General features: G+C 43.1%; 1 protein-coding gene across 1 annotated transcript; it reads left to right on the forward strand.

Moving 5' to 3' along the window:
• Window positions 1-37: 37 nt before the first annotated feature.
• Window positions 38-22,613, forward strand: ERCC4 (ERCC excision repair 4, endonuclease catalytic subunit). Its single transcript, XM_072982695.2, has 11 exons — window positions 38-290; window positions 594-774; window positions 2,157-2,352; window positions 2,941-3,148; window positions 8,524-8,704; window positions 12,644-12,772; window positions 13,296-13,406; window positions 14,724-15,306; window positions 15,923-16,015; window positions 16,990-17,102; window positions 18,052-22,613. The coding sequence occupies exons 1-11, from the start codon at window positions 102-104 to the stop codon at window positions 18,783-18,785; spliced, it is 2,718 nt and encodes a 905-aa protein (XP_072838796.2). The 5' UTR covers window positions 38-101; the 3' UTR covers window positions 18,786-22,613.
• Window positions 22,614-23,209: the final 596 nt, after the last annotated feature.

The raw sequence follows: 23,209 nt of genomic DNA on the forward strand, positions 1-23,209 counted from the left end.
CGTGGCCTTTCCTTCCGCGCCTGCGCAGTGTGTGGTGTGTGTGTGTGTGAGGGCGAAGAGGGATTGGAACTCGGCCCCTTGGCGGGCGAAGCTCCTCCGCCATGGCGTCGAGCGTGTCTCCGGCGCCCCTGGACCACGAGAACCAGATTTTCTTGGACCTTTTCGAGCAGGACGGGCTGGTGGTCTGCGCCCGAGGGCTGGGCATCGACCGCCTCCTCCTGCGCTTCCTCCGCCTCTACTGCGACCCGGCTCGGCTGGTGCTGGTGCTGAACACCGGCCCTGCAGAGGAGGTCAGGCCAGGCGGGGGGGGGCTTTCATGGGGAAAGAGGCGGGGGGCTGAGGCGGGTCAGTGGAAGAGCCGGGGAGGGAAGGGGGGGGAGGACGCCGCCGCCCAAGAGATTCCTGGACCATCAGGAAACTGAAAAGAGTCCCAGAACTGTCACTCCAAAAAAGTAACTTTTCCAAGTTCCGTTACTTAAGTAACGAGCAGGCCCTGCCTTTCCCCTCCAGTCCTTTTCAACGGCGGTGAGTGAATCTTCCCTTCAGATTCTTGCACCCTGTTTATTCTGATTTTTTTTCCCCTTTCACTCCAGGAATATTTTATTGAACAGCTGAAGATCGATCAGGCGGCTCATCTTCCGAGGCGGGTGACGAACGAGATCCCAAGCAGCAGCCGATATGAGGTTTACACGCAAGGAGGCGTCGTTTTTGCAACCAGCCGGATCCTGGTGGTGGATTTTTTGACAGACAGGATCCCTTCAGATCTTATCACCGGTGAGACACTGACTAGACTGTGGGTCTAATCCCCTCTTGTTCCCTCTCAAACACAGAGAGATGCCTGTCATATCAGTGACCTCTAGGCTGAAAAACACAATTGCCTTTTTTATAACAATTTCCCTCACATTTTTACAGATTTAATGTTCGTTACTTGTTCTTAAAGAGATGCATTGTTCCTTTACAGGATTATACCCCCAGAGGTCAGTGTGGTGTAGCTGCTAAAAGAAACATTGTGCTCAATGAGCTATAGATCAGTTATTAAGCTGATTGGAAGTATTTTCAGTTTCCGGGTGCGATGTTTTAGCTTCATCTATTCCCTCTGCTGAACACTAAATGAGGGGCATTGCAAGTGGACAAAAAACAGTCCTGGATCTGCTAGGATCTGGATTATTTGTGGTGGATCTTTAGGCATTTCTGGTGATAGCATTAGTGAAAGGATTCCCTGACTCCTTTAATTAAGCTTCTGAAATAGATAATTGGGGGGAGGAAGGATTTAAAAAGTGAATACTATACGTACTTGGCATGGTTTCAGGCTCCTTCTAGTGCCAGTTCTGGCAATGATTTCTTTAGAAATATATATTTCTAGTAATTTTTAAAAATACTTTAAAATAGTTTCAGAGCGTGGATAAGTGTATCAGCAGATACTGATTTTGCGGATACAGGAATCCTGTTTTTGTTGCCAGGTTCAGATTATCTTTGTTCAAAGCTTGTGCTTCTTTACTGTAATAAACCCTAGCAGTGAGGTTTCCTCCTATGACTCTTTTATGTCATTTACACTTTTATTGTAAACAATTCAGTTTCCAAAGAGTGATTCATGAGTCACTATGATCAAGCGAGAGAGGGGGGAACTGCAGCTGGGGATGAAATGGAAATTGTATTAGGGCTACAAGCATTTTACAGAGACGGGCCTTGGACCTGTGATAACTTTTGTTAGCAGACTTGTTTTTGTAATCTGACTACAACAGGACAACTGTTGTCTTTGGTCAGCGCGAGAAATGCGCTGCTGGGTTTATGGACCTTTGATCTGATTCAGAAGGGCTCTTGTTTGTGTGCAGTCTTGTCCCATTTTTACTGGAAAATTAGCCTAATTAAATTCCATAGGACTTAGAGGAGTGCAGATATGCCAGGATGGTTACTTTGTCTCTAAGTGAAACTTGAGAAGTTCTGCAATTTCCCTTTTCAATTCAATTAGCATTGAATATTTTCCACCGATGTGACTTTGAAGCAAAGAGAGTGAAGGAATTAAAGGGTCTTGGTTCATCTGTCTTGGAAAGAAAGTGAGAATCTGTTTTCAAAACACCAGCATATTTGACAATATATCATGTCTGTTCTGTTGTTTTTGCTGTGAACCACGTTTATTCCTCTTGTTGTTCCGCCAGGCATTTTGGTGTACAAAGCCCACCGAATAATTGAATCTTGCCAGGAAGCTTTCATCTTACGACTCTATCGCCAGAAGAACAAGCAAGGGTTCATCAAAGCCTTCACGGACAATGCGGTTGCCTTCAGCACTGGCTTTTGTCATGTGGAAAGAGTGATGAGAAATCTGTTTGTGAGGAAGCTTTACCTCTGGCCAAGGTAAGACGCTGTCATTGATGTTTGGACAAATGAGTTAATCAGAATTAGAGATCATGTTTGGACGTGGCAGTCTTAAGCACAAACCTGCCTCGGGGTTAACACTTTCTCCCTTCCTGTTCTGATGCAACCACAAGGCAGTATTTGGAAACGTTTCTTTCTCTTTCTGATTAACTATGACATGCCATGTTATTGCCAGGAACAGAACCAGAAGTCTAGAAAATGTACTTGAAGCTTGGAAACATTGGGCAGTGGCAATTTTGATTGGGGATTCTGGGGGTTACCATCTAGAAAAGTAACTTTTCCTTGTTTTGCCTGAGTCCCTGTTTCCAGATGAAGAGGTGAAAGATTTCATAACAGGGATATCCTGGAGCCCCCATCTACCTGGGGCCCCAGATCTTCACGAGGCCTGCACGTGTCAACCTCTCTCTCAGCATCCAGAACTAGTCACATTTGCCTTTGATTCAGAACCATTGATCAGTGGTTGTTTCTTGCTACAGTGGTGCCCCGCTTAACGATTACCCCGCTTGACGATGAATCCGCTTCACGTCGATGTTTTTGCGATCGCAATTGCACCTTTCCCTTCCCTAGGTTTCATGCGGTAGTGCACTCCTTTTTGGAGCGACACAAGCCTGAAGTGGTTGAAATGCATGTCACCATGAGCCCTGCCATGTGTGCGATCCAGAGTTCGATCTTGGATATCCTGAACGCCTGCCTTCGGGAACTGAAACTTTGTAATCCGGCCTTGGAAGCAGAGGACTTGTCCCTGGAAAATGCTATTGGAAAGGCTTTTGACAAGGTAGCTCTTGGTTGTTGATTTGAATTTGGGACAGTTTTGCTCAACAGTTTACAGTTCCCCCCCTCCTCTTATTTCAAACTTGGAGAAAGGAGCGCAGTCTGTGAAGAACTTTGAAAAGGTCCCTTTTGGGTAACCATGAACCACAATTTTTTAGGTTTGTGCCCATCTTTACTCTTGACTGGTTACATTTTCTAGTAACTGATACCCAACAATCATAGTACCTTCTTGGCTGACAGCTACTGATAATCTCAGTTTGTATGTAAGAAGGCAGCTGTTGTTACATGTTGTGTCAGTAAGTTCCACAGATTAACTGACAAGTGTGATCTAGTAGTTAGTGTGCTGGACTGAGAATTGGGACACGCAGTGCCCCACAGTGTTATGGTTAGGAAGATCAAAGATTCACGGTTGACTCGGAGTTCTATTCCAGTGAGAAAAAAGGTGGGTGGGAGGGGCTGCTCTATCTAAGTCTCCCACACCATGACTTTTTGATAGCACTTTTCAAATACTTGAGGAATACAGAGGAGAGGCAGGATCTGTTCTTGATCACCCCAAAGTGCAGGAACATAATTATGGGCTCAAACTACAGGAAGCCAGATTTAGGCTGAAAAAAACTCTTAGCTATTAGAGCAGTACGACAATGGAGTTAATTATCTCGGGAGGTGGTGGGTGCTCCCACACTGGAAACATTCAAGAGATCATTGGACAACCATCTGTCATAGAATAGAAGAGTGAAGTTGGAAGGGGCCTACAAGGTCATCAAGTCTAGATCTGCTTTGACTTGGATTCATGCACTGAACAGGGGGTTGGATTTGATGGCCTTCTAGGCTGCTTCCAGAATAATCTCAATTATTCTGAAATTCTATGATTCATTTTACTCTTTATTATATTCTAAATATTGCTACTTAGGCTGTTTTCTGATCAGCATTTTGTTCATATTATTCTTTTATATTGTTGTCTCCTCTGGCTCAGTGGAGCAGTTAATTTTAGATCTTAGGCTTCTAGGAATAAGTCAAACATTAGTCTTCCCGAAAGCCTTCCCTAGCATCAGCTCTAGAAAAGACAAATGTTTGGTTATATTGATTGATTGATTGATCTGATTTTGATTTATACACCACCTCATCAATGCAAGCATTGCACTCGGAAGTTATTCCCAGTGGGGCCTAAATTGCTTGTGACCAAGTCCTATACATCTTAACGAGGCTTATAGTCTTATGCCCTCTTCCTTATACAGTGGTGCCTCGCATAGTGAACGCTTCGGCGATGAAACCGCACAACGAGGGGTCCCGGGCCATCGCTGGAGCGTTCGCTCAGCGATGGCCCCTATGGGCTTTTTTCGCTATGCAATGATTGCGCGAACACGATCAAAACATAGCGAACAGCTGATCGGCGGTTCCAAAATGGCAGCCGCTAAAACAAAATGGCGACCGCTGTTTTGCCTCGCTAACGAGGCATCCAAAATGGCCGCCGCAATGGAGGAAACTTGCAGAACGGTGAGTTTTAAGTCCATAGGAACGTATTAAATCAGTTTTAATACGTTCCTATGGGCTTTTTTATTTCACTTAACGATGGATTCGCTGAGCGAGGGTTAATCCAGAACGGATTAACCTCGCTAAGCGAGGCACCACTGTATCTTTAGTTAAGTTTATTGTTTCACATATTTGAAAATATTGTCATTTGGCAGTGGTACACTGATAGATTAATAGAGGCCTGGATTTCTTTCTGCCCAGTATCTTTGTCGGATCGGCACCCTTGCACTGCCTTCCTCTTCTTCTGATCTTTACTTTAAACATACTATCCAATCTCTCCATGGCCTATAGTGGAGAGAATACCAAAACTAAAAATTCAGAACCCAATTCAGAAAGGAAACTCCCTCAGTCATTCGAGGCCACTCGTGTACTGGCTGTCTCTCAGTCAATGCCTGTCCGTGCGTGGAGGGCAGAGTTTCATCTGAAACCGAAAAGTAAATAGATGTCAATTCTAGCTCTGCTCTCCTCTCCCCTCCCCACACACACACCTTAGAAGGAACACAGCTCTCAGTCAAACCTGCCCCACTGAATTATTATAAGGAAGAGCGAGACGGGTTGTGGGGAACCTCTGCGACGTGGAATTCCTTTGTGGAGGGGTAGTAAATAAAGGTAGTAATGTGCATCCTATTAAATGCGATGGGGCAGAGCTTTAAAAAGAGAAATATTCCACCTGGGGGCTGGGGGATTCTGGGACTCTTCCTATCTGTGTGATAGAGTGTGGGTAGATGGCATTCATCCTCTGTTGCACATCCAGTTTATACTTGAACTTCCAAATCTACCAGTCAATAAGAGATACAGATCCCGTTCATTGAATCAGGCTGCCCCGTGGGAGAGGCTGGGAGACTAAAGTCTTTTTTCTGAACTCCTGTAACATCTGACCTGGATTCCATTGTTATTAGTCTCTGGCGGATGGGTAGTTGGCTGGCTGCGGTTACTCAGACATGAGCGAGCAACGCTCCATAGATGTTGGTGAAGTCATAATAAAGATGAGATTATTCTTTTCTTCCAGAGACAATACTCTGGCGTTCGGAATGCATTCCAAGGGCAGAGTCTCGGCTTGGATAAAGTGTTTGGCTAGCTCTCAAAAAGAGAACGAAAGCAGGGGAATATTGCTCTTGATCATAAGCCAGATTATAAAGCACTAGACGGGTTTGGCAAAGGTACACTCATTAATGGTAGCTTCCATCATTTTCATTAACTTGGTGATCACGTCTCTAGATTGCACATCTGTTTCTTTTGGAAAGGGACGTTGCAGTCTCTTCTTTAGTGAAGCATCTTGAAGCATCACAGGTGAAGTTCTCCAAGTGAATGTTTCTCTGTTCTTGCCAGCTGTGTTTTGTTAAGGGAGGGAAGTCTCTACTTGTGTTTTTTTTTTTTAATGGAGGACTTAGACATCTGTTACTAGTTGAACTGTGCTTTTACATGAAAGAATGTTTTATGGACCTCCAAGACTCTGGCTTGCTTATTGTAAGCTTGTTAACAATGAAATAAACTTTCTTTTATTTGGGTGTTGTGTGCCAGGATCATAACATGCATGGAATTGTCCATATAAAAGAAGAAGAATTTAAAAAAGATTAAAACCATATACTTTATTTAAAGAAGACAAATCTAGTGGAACCAGGCATTAGTGTAAATCAGGGACAGGAAATGTATGTATGGCCTTCCAGATGTTGTGGGACTTCATCACCCCTCATTCTTCATCACTAATTATGCTAGTTTAGGCTGATGGCGGTTGTAGTCCAACATTATCTGGAAGGCCACCCGTTTCCCACCCCTAATATAAATGAAGAATGAAGCTAGACAGTGGGGTAGGAAATCTCTGTTCCGATCTAAAAAGATGAAATGTGGCGCTCTCTCCTTTTGGATAAACTCATAGATTTAGGGTTTTTTGATTTTTTTCCCCTTCAGAGCTGCCACATATTCCTCTGTATATTTTGTAGGATAAATAGCAAGGAAAACCTGGGGAGAAGACTTAACCCCTAACCCTCCCTCAGTGCATGGGGCAGTGGCTGCATTCACCCCATTTTTACAAAAAGGTGAGACAGCTGATTGCTTATTGTTACATCTACCTTTGTCCCATTGATCATTAGTCAAGAATGCAAATTCCTCACTTAAATCTGCAGATGGGTGGATGTTGGGCAATACCTTGGCATGAGCTGTATTGTTCTCATACTGTTTGGGCTGCCATTGTCCAGTCATCTGGGCAAGGATTGGGCCCGTGCAGGGGCAAGAAAGGGAATGAATGTGTATAATAAACATAGGGAAGGAGGGTGGATGAATGTTCATTCTGAGCCAATTCAGATGGACCAGAAGCAGCTTCATGGTCCATAAGCATCAGAGGTCAAGATCTAGGACAGAAATTAGAAAAAGGCATTGAGAGTTTTGGTCGCATCCTTGGATTAGAGCAAGCTGCTGTGATCAGAGGAGGAAGCGGAGGACTGGGCTTTTGTAGGGCCTGCTAGGCAGGAAACGAACCTTGGGAGGTCAGAGGATGGAGTGCTTGGGATGGTTGGCACTGCAGCGTAAATGTCACCTCCAAGCAGTGATCTCAGCCTGCTGGGCTTGGAAGCACAGGAGGTTTGCAGGGGGGGTCCTGATTTGACCTGGTTCCCTCTCTTTGCCACTTGTCTCTTGCTAAGGAGCGCATGAAGTTTAGCCGCAACAGGGTGTTCTGCGTTCTCTTTTGTTGGTGGATATAGAATGTTTCCTTGGAAATGAAAGAGGGGAACTCTATATTCAAAAAGTATGCTGAGCTCTAGATTGGACAATAAAATACAGTGGTGCCTCGCATTATGACATTAATTCGTTCCAGCGAAATCACTGTAGAACGAAAACATCGTAATGCAAAAATAAAAAGTCAAACCCCTTCAATGCATTCCAATGGGTTGGAAACTCACCGTCCAGCGAAGATCCACCATAGGGCGGCCATTTTCGGTGCCTGTGCAGCGAGGAATCCATCCCAGAAAACAGCAGGGAGCCATTTTGTTTACCCAGCAGCCATTTTGAAACCACCGATCAGCTGTTCTAAAATCGTCGTTTTGCAAAGAATTGGTTCCCGAAGCAGGGAACCGATCATCACAAAGCGAAAAAAACCCATTCAGACCATCGTTTTGCAATTGCATTTGCGATCGCAAAAAATCATTGTAATGCGGTTTCGTCATAATGCAGGGCAATTGTAAAGCGAGGCACCACTGTAATACAGTGCAAATGAAGGAGACTAAGAGGGATGGCACCAATAAAAGGATATCATGAAGCAGGGGAAGGTGTTTGAACAAGATGGGCCTTTGGGCTGATGCACCAAAGATATTCTTATGTTTCTTACAAGGAAAAGATGTAGGAACAGCCAGACATTCATATAGTGATGCTCATGACCAGGGCAGGGGGTTTCTTCTCAGAATTTTAGGGTTGAGCAGCTCTCCTGTCCTGGCCTACAAGCCATCCATGTCTTTATGGCTCTGATACTTTGAAATGCTGCATTTATAAAAGCCAGCACGTTTTCTTTTTAAAATACCTAATACAAGAGTCACGTTTAGTATTAAAGCTGCTAATGTTTTAGTGTACAGTAGGAGCCCCTTATCTGTAGGATCAGTACCTGCTGATTCACTTATCCACGGTATAAATATATTAAAAATACGAAAGAACCCCCAAATATATATTTTTAACAATGAAGTTACCAAAACTGGCCACTAGAGGGAGCCAGAGACCATGCTATGTACAGCATTCACTATTATAATAGCAGCCACTATAGTCCATGTTGTCAGCATCTGCAGAGGGGGCTTGGATACGGGGGGTCCTACCATATGCCATCATGGTCTATGCTGCAATTCTTTCCCAAATTTATATTTCTAGACGATTCGTCATTATTTAGACCCACTTTGGCACCAGCTTGGAGCAAAAACCAAATCTTTGGTCCAAGATTTGAAGGTCCTCCGTACTTTGCTGCAATATTTGACTCAGTATGACTGTGTGACTTTCCTTAACCTCTTGGAATCCTTAAGAGCATCAGAAAAAGCCTTTGGTCAGAACTCAGGTATGAACTACATAGGGTTTTTGCTTTTATTTTTTTTAAAAATAAATCAGGCTGTAAAAACTAAAATTTTAAATTGAAAAACCACACACCCTTATATGCACACAAAAGTTTCAGAGTGTATTCACCCACCATAAGGCTGTAGGATTTGATTTACTGACAGTGAATATATACCGCCTCCCACTTAACGTCTGTTACTTGAAAATATGCCCTGCTGTCACCAGAAACTGGAATTGCTGTTCATTGTTAAGTCCCTACATAAGAGCATAGCTAATGAAGAAATGGAAATGTTATGATATGGAATCTGGATGAAAGGACTACGCAGTGGGTGGTGTTACATGGTGGTCTGCTTAATTCTGCTTGTCATCAGCAGACCCATGTGGTAGAGTAGCCTTAAGAGATATGTTCAGAGTATAGAAAAATTATTTTTTGGACTACATCTTCCAAAATCACTCAGCTAACATGGCTCCTACAAATTTGAGAAGGAGGATTCTGGAGGCTGTTGTCCAAACAAACAAATTCCATGTAACTTTCCCATGTTCTTGGTGTACAGGGTTGAGAGACACTGACTGTCTTATGCTCGTGATGAACTTCATTATGATTTGAACTTGTGTGTCAGTGTTTCAGCACCTGGCACCCTGTCCTCTTTTTTCCCAGTGTCTTTCTCAAAATAGTAAGCAATGATGTTAAGGCTGGTGGGATCATCCCCCCTGTGGAGTGGGGGGTGGTCACTAAAAAGTTATTAACAAGGTGAGTGTTCATGTCAGTCCATAGCTCTTCATCAAGCAAAGCTTGGTCTTTAGAGACTCTTTGCTTCTCCTTCTTTCCAGGTTCTTGGAAAGACTCAAGAATTAGTTTGCAACTTTTTTGTGATCTCATATGGATATATTATTCAGCCCATAACTTCATATTAAACCTTAATTCAGATCCTCAATCTTATTTATAGCCATGCGAAAAAGAAAGTATACCTTCTTTGAATTTTATGGTTTTATGTATCACGACTAGGACATCTGGTCCTTAGGAGGTCTGAAAATTAGGTAAATACAATCTCAGATGAACAACAACACATGAAATATGACACTGTGTCATGATTTATAATAATAATAATAATAAACCTTTATTGGCATACAGCAGAAGGAGCCGCAAAATAAATACAGTAAAATACGCATACAAGGTTCGTTGCATGCGAGTGGGGTGGAGAAAATAACAGCGTTAAGCCCCTCATTTTAGAGAGGGCATGTTGCGACGTCTCTGAATAATGGCGTGAACATATCGAGCAGTTGATACAGTAACTTCCTTGTTAGTACCATTTAAAAGGTATTGGGTTTTCTTTAGGTCATCCCATCGCGTGTAGGAGGGGGGAAAGACCGACTGGTGGAGCAGGCGGATATCTATGTATAAAATGCAATGAAATAGCATATGATGCAGAGATTCCGTTTTTCCCTGGCCACATGGACAGGTTCTCAGGTCTGTAGGTAGGCCCAAGTATCTGCCCTGCACTAGATTTGATGGAACTATGTTGCATCTGGCGAGAGTAAATGCCCAGCGCTCTAGTGGCTGTTCAAGGAAATATAGGTAGCTTGGGCTGCGTCCAAGAGTGAGTGAGAGGTGAAGACGGAGTGGAGAGCAGACTTTTTGTGCCGCACTAAACAAAGTTTGCCCTTCAATGTCCAGGACCCTGTTTTTGATGGTTGGAAATACCTTGGAGGGGGGTATAAGGCCCAGAAGGTCGGGAGATAGCCCTAGAGTCTTAACTTTCTTTGTGAATAGGGCCAAGCCATTGGGAAGCAGGCTATCGGCTAGCAACGCTTGCAATAGGGTGTCCTTGGGAGAGAAAAAACAAATTTTGACCCAGTATTTGAGAAATCTGAGCCAAGCCCTTGTCTCAATTCTGTGTTGGCCACCTTCAAGACACAGAGCTGCGTATGGAACACAGTGAGGGAGGCCAAAGATTTTGTATAAAAATACAGATTGTACTCTCTCCACAGAGCTGTGTAGTGAGGACAACCAAATAGGGACGCCGTATAGTAGCTGAGCAACTGATTTCGCGTTAAAGATCTGTAAAGCAGCGGGAATAAAGCCATGGCCCCAGGTGTGGTGAAATCGTAGGATGGCTTGGGCTGAGAGTTTGGCTGTCTTGATTGCTGCCCGTTGGTGAGTTAACCAGGAGTGTCGGTGATGGAAAGTAATGCCCAGATACTTAAACTCTCTGACCTGCTGAATGGAATTCCCATGGAATGACCATACGAAGGGTTTCCACGCTTTGCCAAAGACCACAATTTTGGTTTTCTCAAAATTGAGTTGAAGGTTGTTGTGTGACAGGTATTCAAGGCAGCAAGTAATTAGTCTCTTTAAGCCCACTCTTGAACGTGAGAGGAGAACCATGTCGTCCGCGTACAAAAGGATTGGTATCGAGAGGTGGCCAATTTTGGGGCTGTGGTGTCATGATTTATTTTATAAAAATAAAATCAAAATGGAGAAGCCATGTATGAAAAGCTTAAGTACACCTTAAGGTTCAGTAACGTGTACAGTCATGGCCAAAAATATTGGCATTCTTTCAATTCTGTCAGAAAATGCAACCCTTCTTTCAGAAGATTGTTTCAGTTGCAAATGTTTTGGTACTCACATGTTCATTTCTTTGGTTTGCGTTGGAACAACCCAAAAAAGCAGAGAGAAAAAAAAAAGTCAAATATGATACAGTCTCACACAGAATGGGGTGTTTGTACTGATATGATGTGTTTGGTTTTTGACAAATGTGGTGCTGTGTATTACAGCCAAACATCTCCACTTTGATCTTGTCTGTGCAAAGGACATTATTCCAGAAGTCTTGTGGTTTGACCAGATGCAACTTTGCAAACCTACGTTGCACTGCCATGTTGTTTTTAGAGAGAAGAGGCTTTCTCCTGGCAACCCTTCCAAACCAACCATACTTGATCAGTCTTTTTCTAACTGTACTGTACTGTCATAAACATTCACATTTAATATGCTAAGTGAGGCCTGTAGAGTCTGAGTTGTAACTCTTGGAAGTTTTGCAGTTTCTCCGAGCATTGCACAGTCTGATTTTGGGGTGAATTTGCATGGACATCCACTCCTGGGAAGAGTGGCAACTGTTTTGAATGTTTTCCACTTGTGAATAATCTTTCTCCTTTTAGACTGATTGGCTTTAAATTGTTTGGATGGCCTTGCTTCTCTATGATGATTGCTGATGTGTTTCCTCTTTGGCATTGTGTTAACACATACCTGAATGCTTCAGACCAGCAAACTGCTAAAATTTTGGCTTTCATAGAGGTGGTCACGTTTGCTGATGATCAGTTACTGTACTCAAGGGCATTTGGTTAGGCTCTAAATTCCTATGGAAGCAGTAAAATTGTACTTTGTTTTTCACACATGGCTTCTCCATTGTGGCTTTATTTTTTGTAAAATAAGCCATAATATAGTGTAATATGTCATGTGTTGTTCATCTGAGATTGTACTTAAAACATTTTCAGATCTGCTGAGGACCAGATTATTTTTATTATGTTCTGATACGTAAAACCATAGAATTCAAAAAGGGTGTACTTTGATTTTCATATAACTCCAGATCTAGTTTAAAACATTCATGAAGACTGAAAGGTATGCCCAGTTTAATAGGACAGCACTTTTAATAATCGTGTGTTTAATGGAACTACTAATTGAAATGACATTTATTTTAGGGGCAGAATTCTGTTTCCTCTCATTTAGCAGCGAATGTCTGTTGTGAGACAGAATCTGCATGGACAAATTTGGCTAATAACATTAGAAGTGCTTTCTTCCACTCAAAATGCTATTTTAATTTATTCAGATTGAATTAATTCTAGTTAACTATGATGTATCTGCATGGAGAAGATGGAAGGAAAGAAACTAAAGTTGTTTACAATGGTGTCTCTGAGTGTATACCTTTTTAAATACTCTTACATGTCCTAGGTTGGCTTTTTCTCGATTCGAGTGCATCCATGTTTCTACATGCTCGATCCAGGGTTTATCGCCTTCCAGATGACAAAGGAAATAAGAACAGAAAAGCAACTGAAAAAACAAATATAAAGGAAGAAAAGGGTAGGTCTAAAAGTTTTTCATTTATAATGTAAGTACGCTGCTGCCAGCACTGCCACTGATTGTACACAGTCACTGTGCGTGTCACAGAGTACATGAGGACAGCTCTCTGCCCCAAGGACCCTGCTGTGTTGTTCTAATGTTGCAGTGGAGACAGGAATGAGTAAAGGAGAAAAAGTAAACACATGCAGTAATTAATGTACCTCTGATATGGAAAGTCAAAGCAGTTTCTGCCGTTGAATTGATTGTCACCGCAAGATATATTGTGAGATCTGCCTTGATCCTTGGGGGAGAAGTGGTGAGCATAAGGGCCTCCAGATATGGGTGGATTGTATCCCCCGTCAGTCTCAGCCAGGACAACCATTGACAAGGTTCAGCAGCATTTGGATAGCTGCCCTTCTCCACCCTTGCCTTGTTGCATGTTAGAACCATCAGCCGGGTAGAACCTTCAGATGTCAGGCTGACTGGTCATAAAACACTGAGAGAAGAATTTTAAATGGCTTATTCTTCTGTTCTTGTGTTTCAGAGCAGAAAAGAGAGCTGGTCCTCGAAAGCAACCCGAAGTGGGAAGCCCTTGGGGAAGTCCTGAAGGAGATGGAGATGGAGAATGCAAGCAGCGAAAGCCTGGGCGGGCCAGGTGAGAGCCTGGCCATGAAGGCCTCTTCTGCAGGATATCCTTGATAACAGTAGACATTGTTGATGCAGCAGGTGAAAGATGTTCCGATGCAGCGTGTTCTGCTGCTGCGAGGCCTGTCCCACCAGGACAGATTTCCTGATATTCTCCTGAAATCTTCTTTCTCATAATCAGATGTTCAAGGGCTTGAGCCTACAGAGTCCTTGAGGGAAAATCTTGAGGAATGACAGGGAAGGCAGAAAGTTTCCTTCCCCCCCCCCCTTCTTCTGTTGCACTGACGCTCCTGCTCCCCCCAGGACCACCAATTTCAAACAGGATTATAATAGTGCTCCAGTTTCAAGCTGGCCAAGCGTCTGAGCGGGAACAATCCTGTCATCTGTTGTGGGGAAGGGGGTTGAGGCTGGATTTCTTCCTCTGGATTTTGCCAGAGGGAAACTTCCTCATCCCCGTGACGCCATCATTGGGGGCTGGACTTGATGGCCATGAAGGCCCCTTCCAACTTCACTCTTGTATGATTTGATTGCTTCCTAACTTTTGTAAGATTTTCCCCTGCATTAGGAGGTTAGATTGCCTCTTCTAAGCCTTAGCTGTGGGGAGTGATAGCTTTGAGCTGACACGTGTTGGTACTGTACTTTCTGCCCTACTCTTTTTTTCCTCTCTACTACCTCTGGACCTCGGGTTGAAAGAGGTTCCCCATTCTTGTCCTTGGGGATGGATATACAGTGTATCATCTTGATGGATATAATGACTTCCTTTTGCTTTTTTCCTATTACAGTAGAATCATAGAATAATGGAGTTGGAAGGGGCCTATAAGGCCATCGCATCCAACCCCCTCCTCAAGGCAGGAATATAAATCGAAGCATTATAATGGGTTGTCCATTTTTTTTCTTGAATGCCTCCAGTGTTGGAGCGCTCACCACCTCCCAAAGTAATTGGTTCCATTGTCGTACTGCTCCAACAGTTAAGACGTTTTTCCTGATATTTAGCCTAAATCAGGCTTCCTGTAGCTGGAGCCCGTTGTTCCTTGTCCTGCACTCTGGGATGATTGAGAACAGAGCCTGCCTCTCCTCTCTATCGCTACCTTTCAGGCATTGGAAAAGTGCTACCCTATCTCCGTTCCATCTTCTTTTCCCAGGACTAAACATGTCCAGCTCTTTCAGTCTTTCCTCAGGAGGCTTGGTTTTCAGTCTCTTGATCATCCTTGTTCCCCTCTTCATGAATTTTTCCAGTTTGTTGGCATCCTCCTTCAGGGGGAGCATCCGTGGGGGATTGGGTCTTTCTACTGTCTTGGTTGCATAACAACTATTTTTTTGACTGCAGGACGAGTACTTATCTGTGCCAGTGACGACCGCACTTGCGCCCAGCTCAAGGAGTATATTACTGTTGGAGCCAAAGCTTTTTTAACGAGGCTGTATGACAAGACGTTTGGGAAGAACAAGGACCGTGAGGAAGCCTATACGAAAGATCGGAAAGCGGCCAAGAGCCGGCGAGACAACGCCAGAGAATCTCGGGCGAAGAAATCCAAAACAGAATATTCCAAACCTAAGCAGAAGAAAAAGAAGCCGGCATTGACCTTGACACAGATGTTAAACAAAGGAGAGATGGAAGACATGGCAGGAGAGCAAGAAGACCCAGCAGAATTAAGCAGTAGCCCCGGGAACAGCAGTGACGAAGCCCAATCTGACAGCCTCGTTTTGCACATGTCCTCCTCCGATGCCTATTATGGGATCTTAAAGGAACCACTCACTGTAGTCCATCCACTGAATGGTTGCAGCGACCCCTATTCCCTCACCCGGGTCCTGCATGAAGTGGAACCAAGATACGTTGTGCTTTATGATGCAGAGTTGACTTTCGTCCGTCAGCTGGAGATTTATAAGGCAAGCAGGCCTGGAAAACCTTTGAGGTGTGTTGCAGTTCTGGAAACTTCCTCATTAGAAATACATATATATATTGGTGTGGTTTTTTTTTCTTTTAATATTTTCAGACCGTGGATAGATAAGGTAATCAGCAGATACTGGTCCTGTGGATGAGGAGGTCCTACTGTATTCTGATCTTCTTTTTGGTGCATTTGATAGATGAGAAAGGCTAAGAGCCACAGATCTGTCATATCTTCTCCTACTCAGCCTCATGAGTTGAGGTCTAATTCTTACTGAGGCAGAGAATCTTTGCAGGGCTACTGTAGACGGTGGGTGGGGGCCAAAAAAATAAAAATGAAATACACCATCTGAAAACAGTTCCTAGGAATGTTTTCAGAGAAGTAATGTGTCGGTTGCCTCTCATTCTGAATTGAGAACCCAAACAGACTGGCATTTGAACCTTATTTCTACTAGGAAGTAAGAGCAGACACATTTAAAGTGTGCCGGACAGGTTGTATGGTACAGAATAAGGCGGGGAGGAGGTATTACAATATGATTTTTAATTGATTAGATTTTAATAGGACAAGTTGGCTGCAAGTCAACTGTTGGGGAGTTTATCTTCATTTCTGGATTTTGACGAGAATTTTGTGTCTTGCCTGGCAGGGTTTATTTTCTTATTTATGGAGGTTCAACTGAAGAACAACGCTACCTTACCACTCTAAGGAAAGAAAAAGAAGCATTTGAAAAACTTATTCGGTAACGTACACTTTGCCGAACACTGATATTTTCCTAGTTGAGCCACCGTGTGCCGTCCCAAAGCTGGCTTCAGGTTTAAGCAGGTGCTTAGTAGCATAGGTGTTCTTCTTAGCGGGTGGCAGGAGCAACTTGGACATCCAGCCACTGGATAGAATTGCTGTTTACATTTCATTCAGGGCTCCTGACAATGCTTACCACCCGCTAGGCCATCCTGGGCGGCTGTGGTAGCGACTGGCCTCCCAGGTGTTCAACACTCATCTGAGCAGAAAAAAAAAATTAAAATTAAAATTAAAGGAAGGCAAGTTGGTGGACCTGTAGCAGCCCCCACCCCCAAATTCTGGTTACTGATACAAAGTCTGTGGCGTTAAAGAATTTATTTAGCCTCTCATAGAACAACCCTTTTTTAAAATTTGGCAAAATTGTGCCTCTAAATTAAGTGCCACAGCTCCCACTTTTCCAGAAGGCTTCCTAATCATTTGAAAGATTCTTGGGAGCACACTGGGTCTCTTTTCTTTGCTCAGCTCCTCTGAACGTCAGCTTGTGTCCTGACTTCTTGCATGTTTCCAAAGTGGCCCTTCTTACGTGAGAGGCTCATCTAGTCTACAACGTGAGCTTGTTCCTTGGACATTCCCGGGGGGGGGGAACTTTCAGAGGTCCAGGAACGGATCTTGGGGAGTCGTTGCCACCTGCCGGCCACCATCAGTTTTAAACATATTTGTACAGTACACAAAAAAGTCCCTCTGCTCCCTAAAAAGCAGGAGAGCAGTTTTTGTCATCCCTTTGAGCAATTTGTGGCCCATGGAAGATAAGAAATCACGCTGGCCTTTGAAATAGGCCTGGCCAGGCCTAAGATGGCTCATGGAGGCAAAACCTGTCCTCTGCCCTCCATTTTTGGCTAATAACTGTTTTTTTCCATTCCCCACTCTCTCTCCTGTCCCCCCCCCCCCCGAATCGACCTGCCCATTTCCTCACAGTGAGAAGGCCAGCATGGTGATCCCCGAGGAAAGAGAAGGGAGAGATGAAACCAACTTGGATCTGGGAAAAGATTCTGCACTGGTTACTGTTCCTACAGACACCCGCAAAGCAGGTCTGTGGTTTTTGGTCTCTGTCTCACTGTTTCTTTCCTGACGCCTTTGTGAATAGGAGGAGTTGGCAAGGACTGGAACTGAGGCTATGCTAATGCAAAGCGGATGCTCTGCCTCCATGCTGTGATGGGCCCTCTTCACAGACCTGGACCAACCAGGCGGGGTTTTCATTGTCATTGATTCACGATAGGACATTGCTAACAAATGTCTCCCGTTTTCGACATGAGTGCCAATATATGCCGTTTGTCTGCTGGTTGAGGATACTGCTTGCTCTGGATTAAGGGTAGGGAGCTTCTTTCAGCCCAAAAGATAGGATTCAGTTTCAGAGAAGTATTCCGTGCTCTGTTCCAGTGGGGGTGGGTGGGAAAAGAGACAAAATATTGGGACCAAAACTAACAGCATATTTTGGGTTAAAACTCTCAGCCTTAAGAGAAATATTTACCTATTAGGATGGAGTGAAAACATACAAAATCTGGAAGCCACCAAATGATGGTGCCACAAAGACTAGAAGGTGGCCATCTGGAGGGAAACTGGAGTCCGAGGAGGTCAGGTGTCAGCTGCTGTCCTAGTCTACCTGTTAGAAACTCTTAAGAATTAAAGTGGTGCCTCGCAAGACGATTACCTCGTGGGATGAAAAACCCGCAAGACGATTTGTTTTTGCAATCATTATGGTGCCTCACAAGACTCTTTTTCTACGACTGTGCTTCGCAAGACTTTTTTTTTAGATCGATGCTCTGCAAGTCTTTTTTTTTTTTTTTTTTTAGACCGCTGCTTTGCAAGACTTTTTTTTTGAGACTGATGCATAGGGAACCTTGCAAGACGATTTTTTTCACAAGACGACGATTTTCGTGGAACGAATTAAAATCATCTTGCGAGGCACCACTGTACTGTTTCTTGCACCTTTCTCAATCTCTTTATAAGGGTCACTAATTCTGTCACTGTCTTTATCAGGAGGCCAGGAACTGAAAGGTGTACAACAAGCCATTGTGGTGGACATGCGTGAATTTCGCAGTGAACTTCCATCTCTGATTCATCGTCGCGGCATTGACATTGAGCCTGTGACCTTGCAAGTGGGTGATTACATTCTTACGCCTGACATTTGTGTGGAGCGGAAGAGCATCAGCGATCTTATTGGCTCCCTCAATAACGGGAGACTTTACTCACAGTGCGTCGCCATGTCTCGTTATTACAAGCGTCCAGTTCTCCTCATAGAGTTCGACCCCAGTAAATCCTTCTCTCTTGCTTCCCGGGCTTCTCTCCACCAGGAGATCTCTAGCAACGATGTGACTTCCAAACTCGCCCTTCTTACCCTCCATTTCCCCCGCCTTCGGCTCCTGTGGTGCCCCTCTCCTTATGCTACTGCCGAATTGTTTGAAGAATTGAAACGGAAACAACCGCAGCCTGATGCAGCGACAGCCCTGGCCGTCACTGCGGATTCGGAGATCCTCCCCGAATCTGACAAATACAACCCAGGCCCCCAAGACTTCCTATTGAAACTGCCGGGTGTGAATGCTAAAAACTGCCAGTCCATAATGAATCACGTCAAGAGCATTGCAGAGCTCATCACCTTTTCTCGGGACAAACTGGCTGAAATCTTGGGAAACGCTGCCGCTGCTAAGCAGCTTCATGAATTCTTGCATTTACCCTTTGCAGAAGCTGTTTCTCAAGGGAAAACCAAGAGGTGATGAACTACGTGAAAGCCTTTAAAGGATATCATGTTGGCATGTTTTGATTAACTTCCATTATGTCTTAGGACCGATGAGTGCATTCAGAAAAGTTATCTGCACAGGTCTTCTTGAAATGGCCCTACTCTGGAATGTGGTTGAAAGCGTTAACGTGTTTTAATGTTCTCCTAAATCGGACACTCCCTGCACCCAGAGTTAGCACCCAGAGAAGGTCAGCTTTCACCTTGATATGTTAGCATTCAACACGTAGGGATTAATTTAATCATATCAAGGATTTGTCTCTGCCATCTGTATTCTCTTTTGCTATCTTTTCTCTTGGGATGTGATAGTTAGCTCTCACTCTTACCTTCTCCTGGAGAGAAGAGGTATGTCGTTACATGAATTAGACTGTGATTCATCTGGCAGGTTGGGCATAGTGTGGAAATAAATTTATTGCTGATACTTTTTTTCACTCACATGGTGACTTCTTTCTTCAGATGTTCCATTTAGCCCAAGTGAAAATCCCTTTTTCCCCTGCACAATTTGCATTGGGACGTATGTGACACAACTGCTAAAGTGAAGCTTTAATTATGAGCTGCAGGTCCTCCTGCCGTAGGTTTGCTTGACGGAGGTGCTCTTAGTCGCCCTGTTCCTCAGTGGGGTTTGCCTGTCCAGGCCCATTCGACCATGGCATGGTACACTGAACAGTAGGACCCGCTTGGCTGTGGAATCCGTATCTGCTGATTCACTTATCCACACTCTGAAAATATTAAAAATATTTTAAAAATACCCAGAATGTAGAATTCAAATAATGTTGGAGTTATCAGAACTGCCCACAAGAGTGAGTGAAAGACTATGCTATGTATTGCACTTGCTATTATAATAGTTCTTGATATAATTTGCGTTTTTCAGCATCCATGGGGTGTGAGTGCTGGAACTGATCCCCCCAAAGATTATTTTATTTTATTTTATTTTATTTATAATGGAGGCCCTACTCTATTCAAAAATGTTAAATATTGCTGGACATGGTCTTAAAAGGAGACAGGCCCTCCTGTCTTCCACTGCTTCCAGGAGATGGATCAAATTTTGGTAGTTCCAATGACACTGTCCAACCATCTCATCCTCTGTCGTCCCCTTGCCTTCACACTTTCCCAACATCAGGGTCTATTCCAGGGAGTCTTCTCTTCTCATGAGATGGCCAAAGTATTGGAGCCTCAGCTTCAGGATCTGTCCTTCCTGTGAGCACTCAGGGTTTATTTACTTCAGAATGGATAGGTTCTCTTTGCAGTCCAGGGGACTCTCAAGAGTCTCCTCCAGCACCACAATTCAAAAGCATCCATTCTTCGGCGGTCAGCCTTCTTTATGGTCCAGCTCTCACTTCCATACATCGCTACTGGAAAAACCATAGCTTTGACTATGTGCACCTTTGTCAGCAAGGTGATGTCTCTGTTTTTAAGATGCTGTCTAGGTTTGTCAAACACATTAATAGCTGACATTAAATCTGTCAGTAATTATTAGCCTTAAAGTGTGGGATTGTCAAGAAAACACTGCAGTGTATTTGATTTCTCCATCTCACCTTTTCCTTTTTTTCCCCTTGAATGACAACTATTCAGCATTTTATGGTTATTAAACCTCTTCAGCGGGATCTCTGTGTGCTATTAGTTGTTTTTTCTATAACAGTATTTGGTACTTCTACAAACTTTACCATTCTCTTAAGCATGCTGATAACCAGAGCCTAGAAAAATTATGTGTTTTGGACTATAACTCCCAGAATGCCTGAGCCATCATAGCCATAAAGGTCATTGGATTCTGGGAATTATAACTCCAAAAAGTAATGTTTCCAAGCTCTTGTTATACCTTCATTTTGATTGTTTCAGGCTTTGTTCTGCCTAAATCCTGTCAACACGTGGTTCAGCATTACAGGAATTAATTTGGTAATGGATATACAGGTTTAGAGGTACTCTGCAGTTGAATAACAATTGCTTGGGGGGGGGGTTGTTTGTCTTCCTGACCTGCTGGTGGACTTCCTTAAAACAGCAAAGTGGTCATCATGGAAAACAGGATGAACTGAACGTGCTTTTGGTTCTGATCCAGCAGGACTGTTATGCCTCCGAGCTTTCCTAGCTATATATAGGAAGGAGAAAGCCGGAAGATGTGACAGGCTTCTAAGTAATTCTGCTTGGAACAATAGTTTCATACATAGCCATTAACGGACAGGCCTGTGAGGTGCCTCTTATTATTCTGGACTGCCCTGATGGGGACAGATGTTGCTTTTATTTATTTATTCTTTTGATATTAGTTTCCAAGACTCGCTGTATAATGTTCTTTGCGGTCTCTGTGAATGCACGTTACTGGGTTTTCCTGCTCTGCACAGAACATTCTGAAACATTCCAGAGTTGAGACTTAGCATTTTGGCACTGTATGTATCAGTTCCCTTTCATCACCTTTGTAGCAACAATGCTGTGCAACCTCTCCTTCACTAACCTTTTGATTACTAAGTGCTCTTCTTCCTCAGTTTGATCAGTAATGTTCCTCAGAATTTTCCTACAATTTATTTCTGGTGACTGCTGGCAGCCATTGCAGTGCTCCAAACTGAACACAAATGCTAAGATATGTACTTTTAAAAAAACAAACAAACTAATTACTGATTTATCAAAACAAATATATCTGAAACCCAAACAGTTCATCAACTCATTATTGCTGCATGGGAGTGGATCAATAAATACCGTGCAACAGATAAGATTAGTTTTTTACAAGGAAATTCTAAAAATGGGGTTACCCTCCCAAAACATTATAACAGTGAAATTGAACTTCAGATCAGCACCAAATTTGGAACAGATGTAGTGGACAGTATACTCTTTCTCTGAGCTTAATTTGGGGAAGTTTGGGCAAACGGGTTTCAAATTATGATTTTTTGTTAAATAGAAACTGATTTACCACCACCCCTTTGCAAATATTGGTGACCTTTTTTTATCTGCAGATTTAAAATAGATCATGACACTGAAAAGACCAAATGTGCTTAATTTTGAAAGAGAATGATTAGTCTCTGCTGACTTTTTTTTAATTTGGAAGGAATCTAGGCTTCAGGGGGTGAAGTAATAACTCTGAAAAAAACCCTTTCAAAGGGGAAAATTCTGACTTTCTTATAAACTGTTTACCACTGCATACATTCCAATTTTCGTCTTGTGAGCTGGGAAGGAAAATCTGAACTTTTCACCCTGCCAGTCAGGATAAAACTAAATGACTCTCAGTAGGAGAACTTTTTAACTTCTTTCTAACCAAACAGACATTTAAAAAGGATTCTGTTTCTGGTCTAAACATATTAAAAAGATATTTTAAAAAGAATAGAGATGAAATATTCAGAAGTTCACTCATTAAAGCTGTGAAATTGTTTTTTGCCTTGTGGTTGGATGTCTCTTAAGGAGAAAGGCAGGGTAAAATATTTTAAGTAATAAGTAAATAAATTAAAAATAGTACATTTTCAAACAGAATGCCCTCTGTATGGAGATTTGAGGGATCAATATCTTAAACCCTTAACACCCAGGACCAAGAACAATTCCCCTTTATGTACAGTTTTATTTCTTCTAGCTGGCAGGGACTATTATATATCCTATAGTACCACAAAATTTGTTAAATGAGTGATTGAAAGACAGAACTCATTGCCCGCTTCACAGGTTCTACAATTTAATCATGACTTTCTACCTGTTTGAAAATGTTTATTTTAGTATTTTATGCCTTTCTGATTGTTTATATGTATGTTAAATGTCAAATACTATCTTTTAAGAGTGTTTTTGTTATGCATACAGCCTGATTGGTTATGAAGCAATAAACTATTTATATTTCTTTGAAGATGGGAATGGGGAGTGGTTTTTGGAACAGACGTACAAGTACTTTTCTTGAAAATGGCTCTACGCCTGCACACACCCAATCCCAGAAATTTCCAGAGCTTTTGCCTCGCAATTTCCTTTCCCTTGCCTCTATGGCACTTGCATTACCTGCTCTCCTCGGCCTCAGCCTGTCCAGTGCAAGTACAAAACCTGTGAGCTTGGTGAGACAATGGGGAGGAGGTGGGAGGGTTAGGTGAATACTTAGAGAACCACAGTTACAGGTGAGTAATGTGTCCTTTGCCATGATCTGTGTTTGATCCGAATGGGTTCTGCACCTGCGTGAACGCCGTCATGAACATGGTAAGAAAAAGATCCTCACCACATCTTCCTGATGTGCAGGACTCCATCTCAATCAGCCCTTTCTGCCATTTATCAAAGCACATATCAGCTATTGAGTTCTCACCTTCTCTCTGTAAGAGTTTCATACATCTTTGCTTGTCTTCTGTCATTTGTATGGGCTTTGATCAGTTGTGCCCAAGTTGTCTTATACTTGGCATACCCAAATAAAGGCTTGAAACACTTGGGCAGCTGATACATACTGTGCTTCAGTGAACAAAA

Source organism: Pogona vitticeps, chromosome 13 (assembly GCF_051106095.1).
Source record: "Pogona vitticeps strain Pit_001003342236 chromosome 13, PviZW2.1, whole genome shotgun sequence".
In the NCBI taxonomy this organism is placed as follows: domain Eukaryota; kingdom Metazoa; phylum Chordata; class Lepidosauria; order Squamata; family Agamidae; genus Pogona; species Pogona vitticeps.

Excerpts from the sequence above, each read along its gene's own strand:
- ERCC4 (XM_072982695.2), top strand. The coding sequence starts at position 102 with ATGGCGTCGAGCGTGTCTCCGGCGCCCCTGGACCACGAGAACCAGATT. Across the intron at positions 2,353-2,940 it reads AAGCTTTACCTCTGGCCAAG|GTTTCATGCGGTAGTGCACT; the intron begins GTAAGACGCTGT and ends TCCCTTCCCTAG. Across the intron at positions 15,307-15,922 it reads AGGCCTGGAAAACCTTTGAG|GGTTTATTTTCTTATTTATG; the intron begins GTGTGTTGCAGT and ends CTTGCCTGGCAG.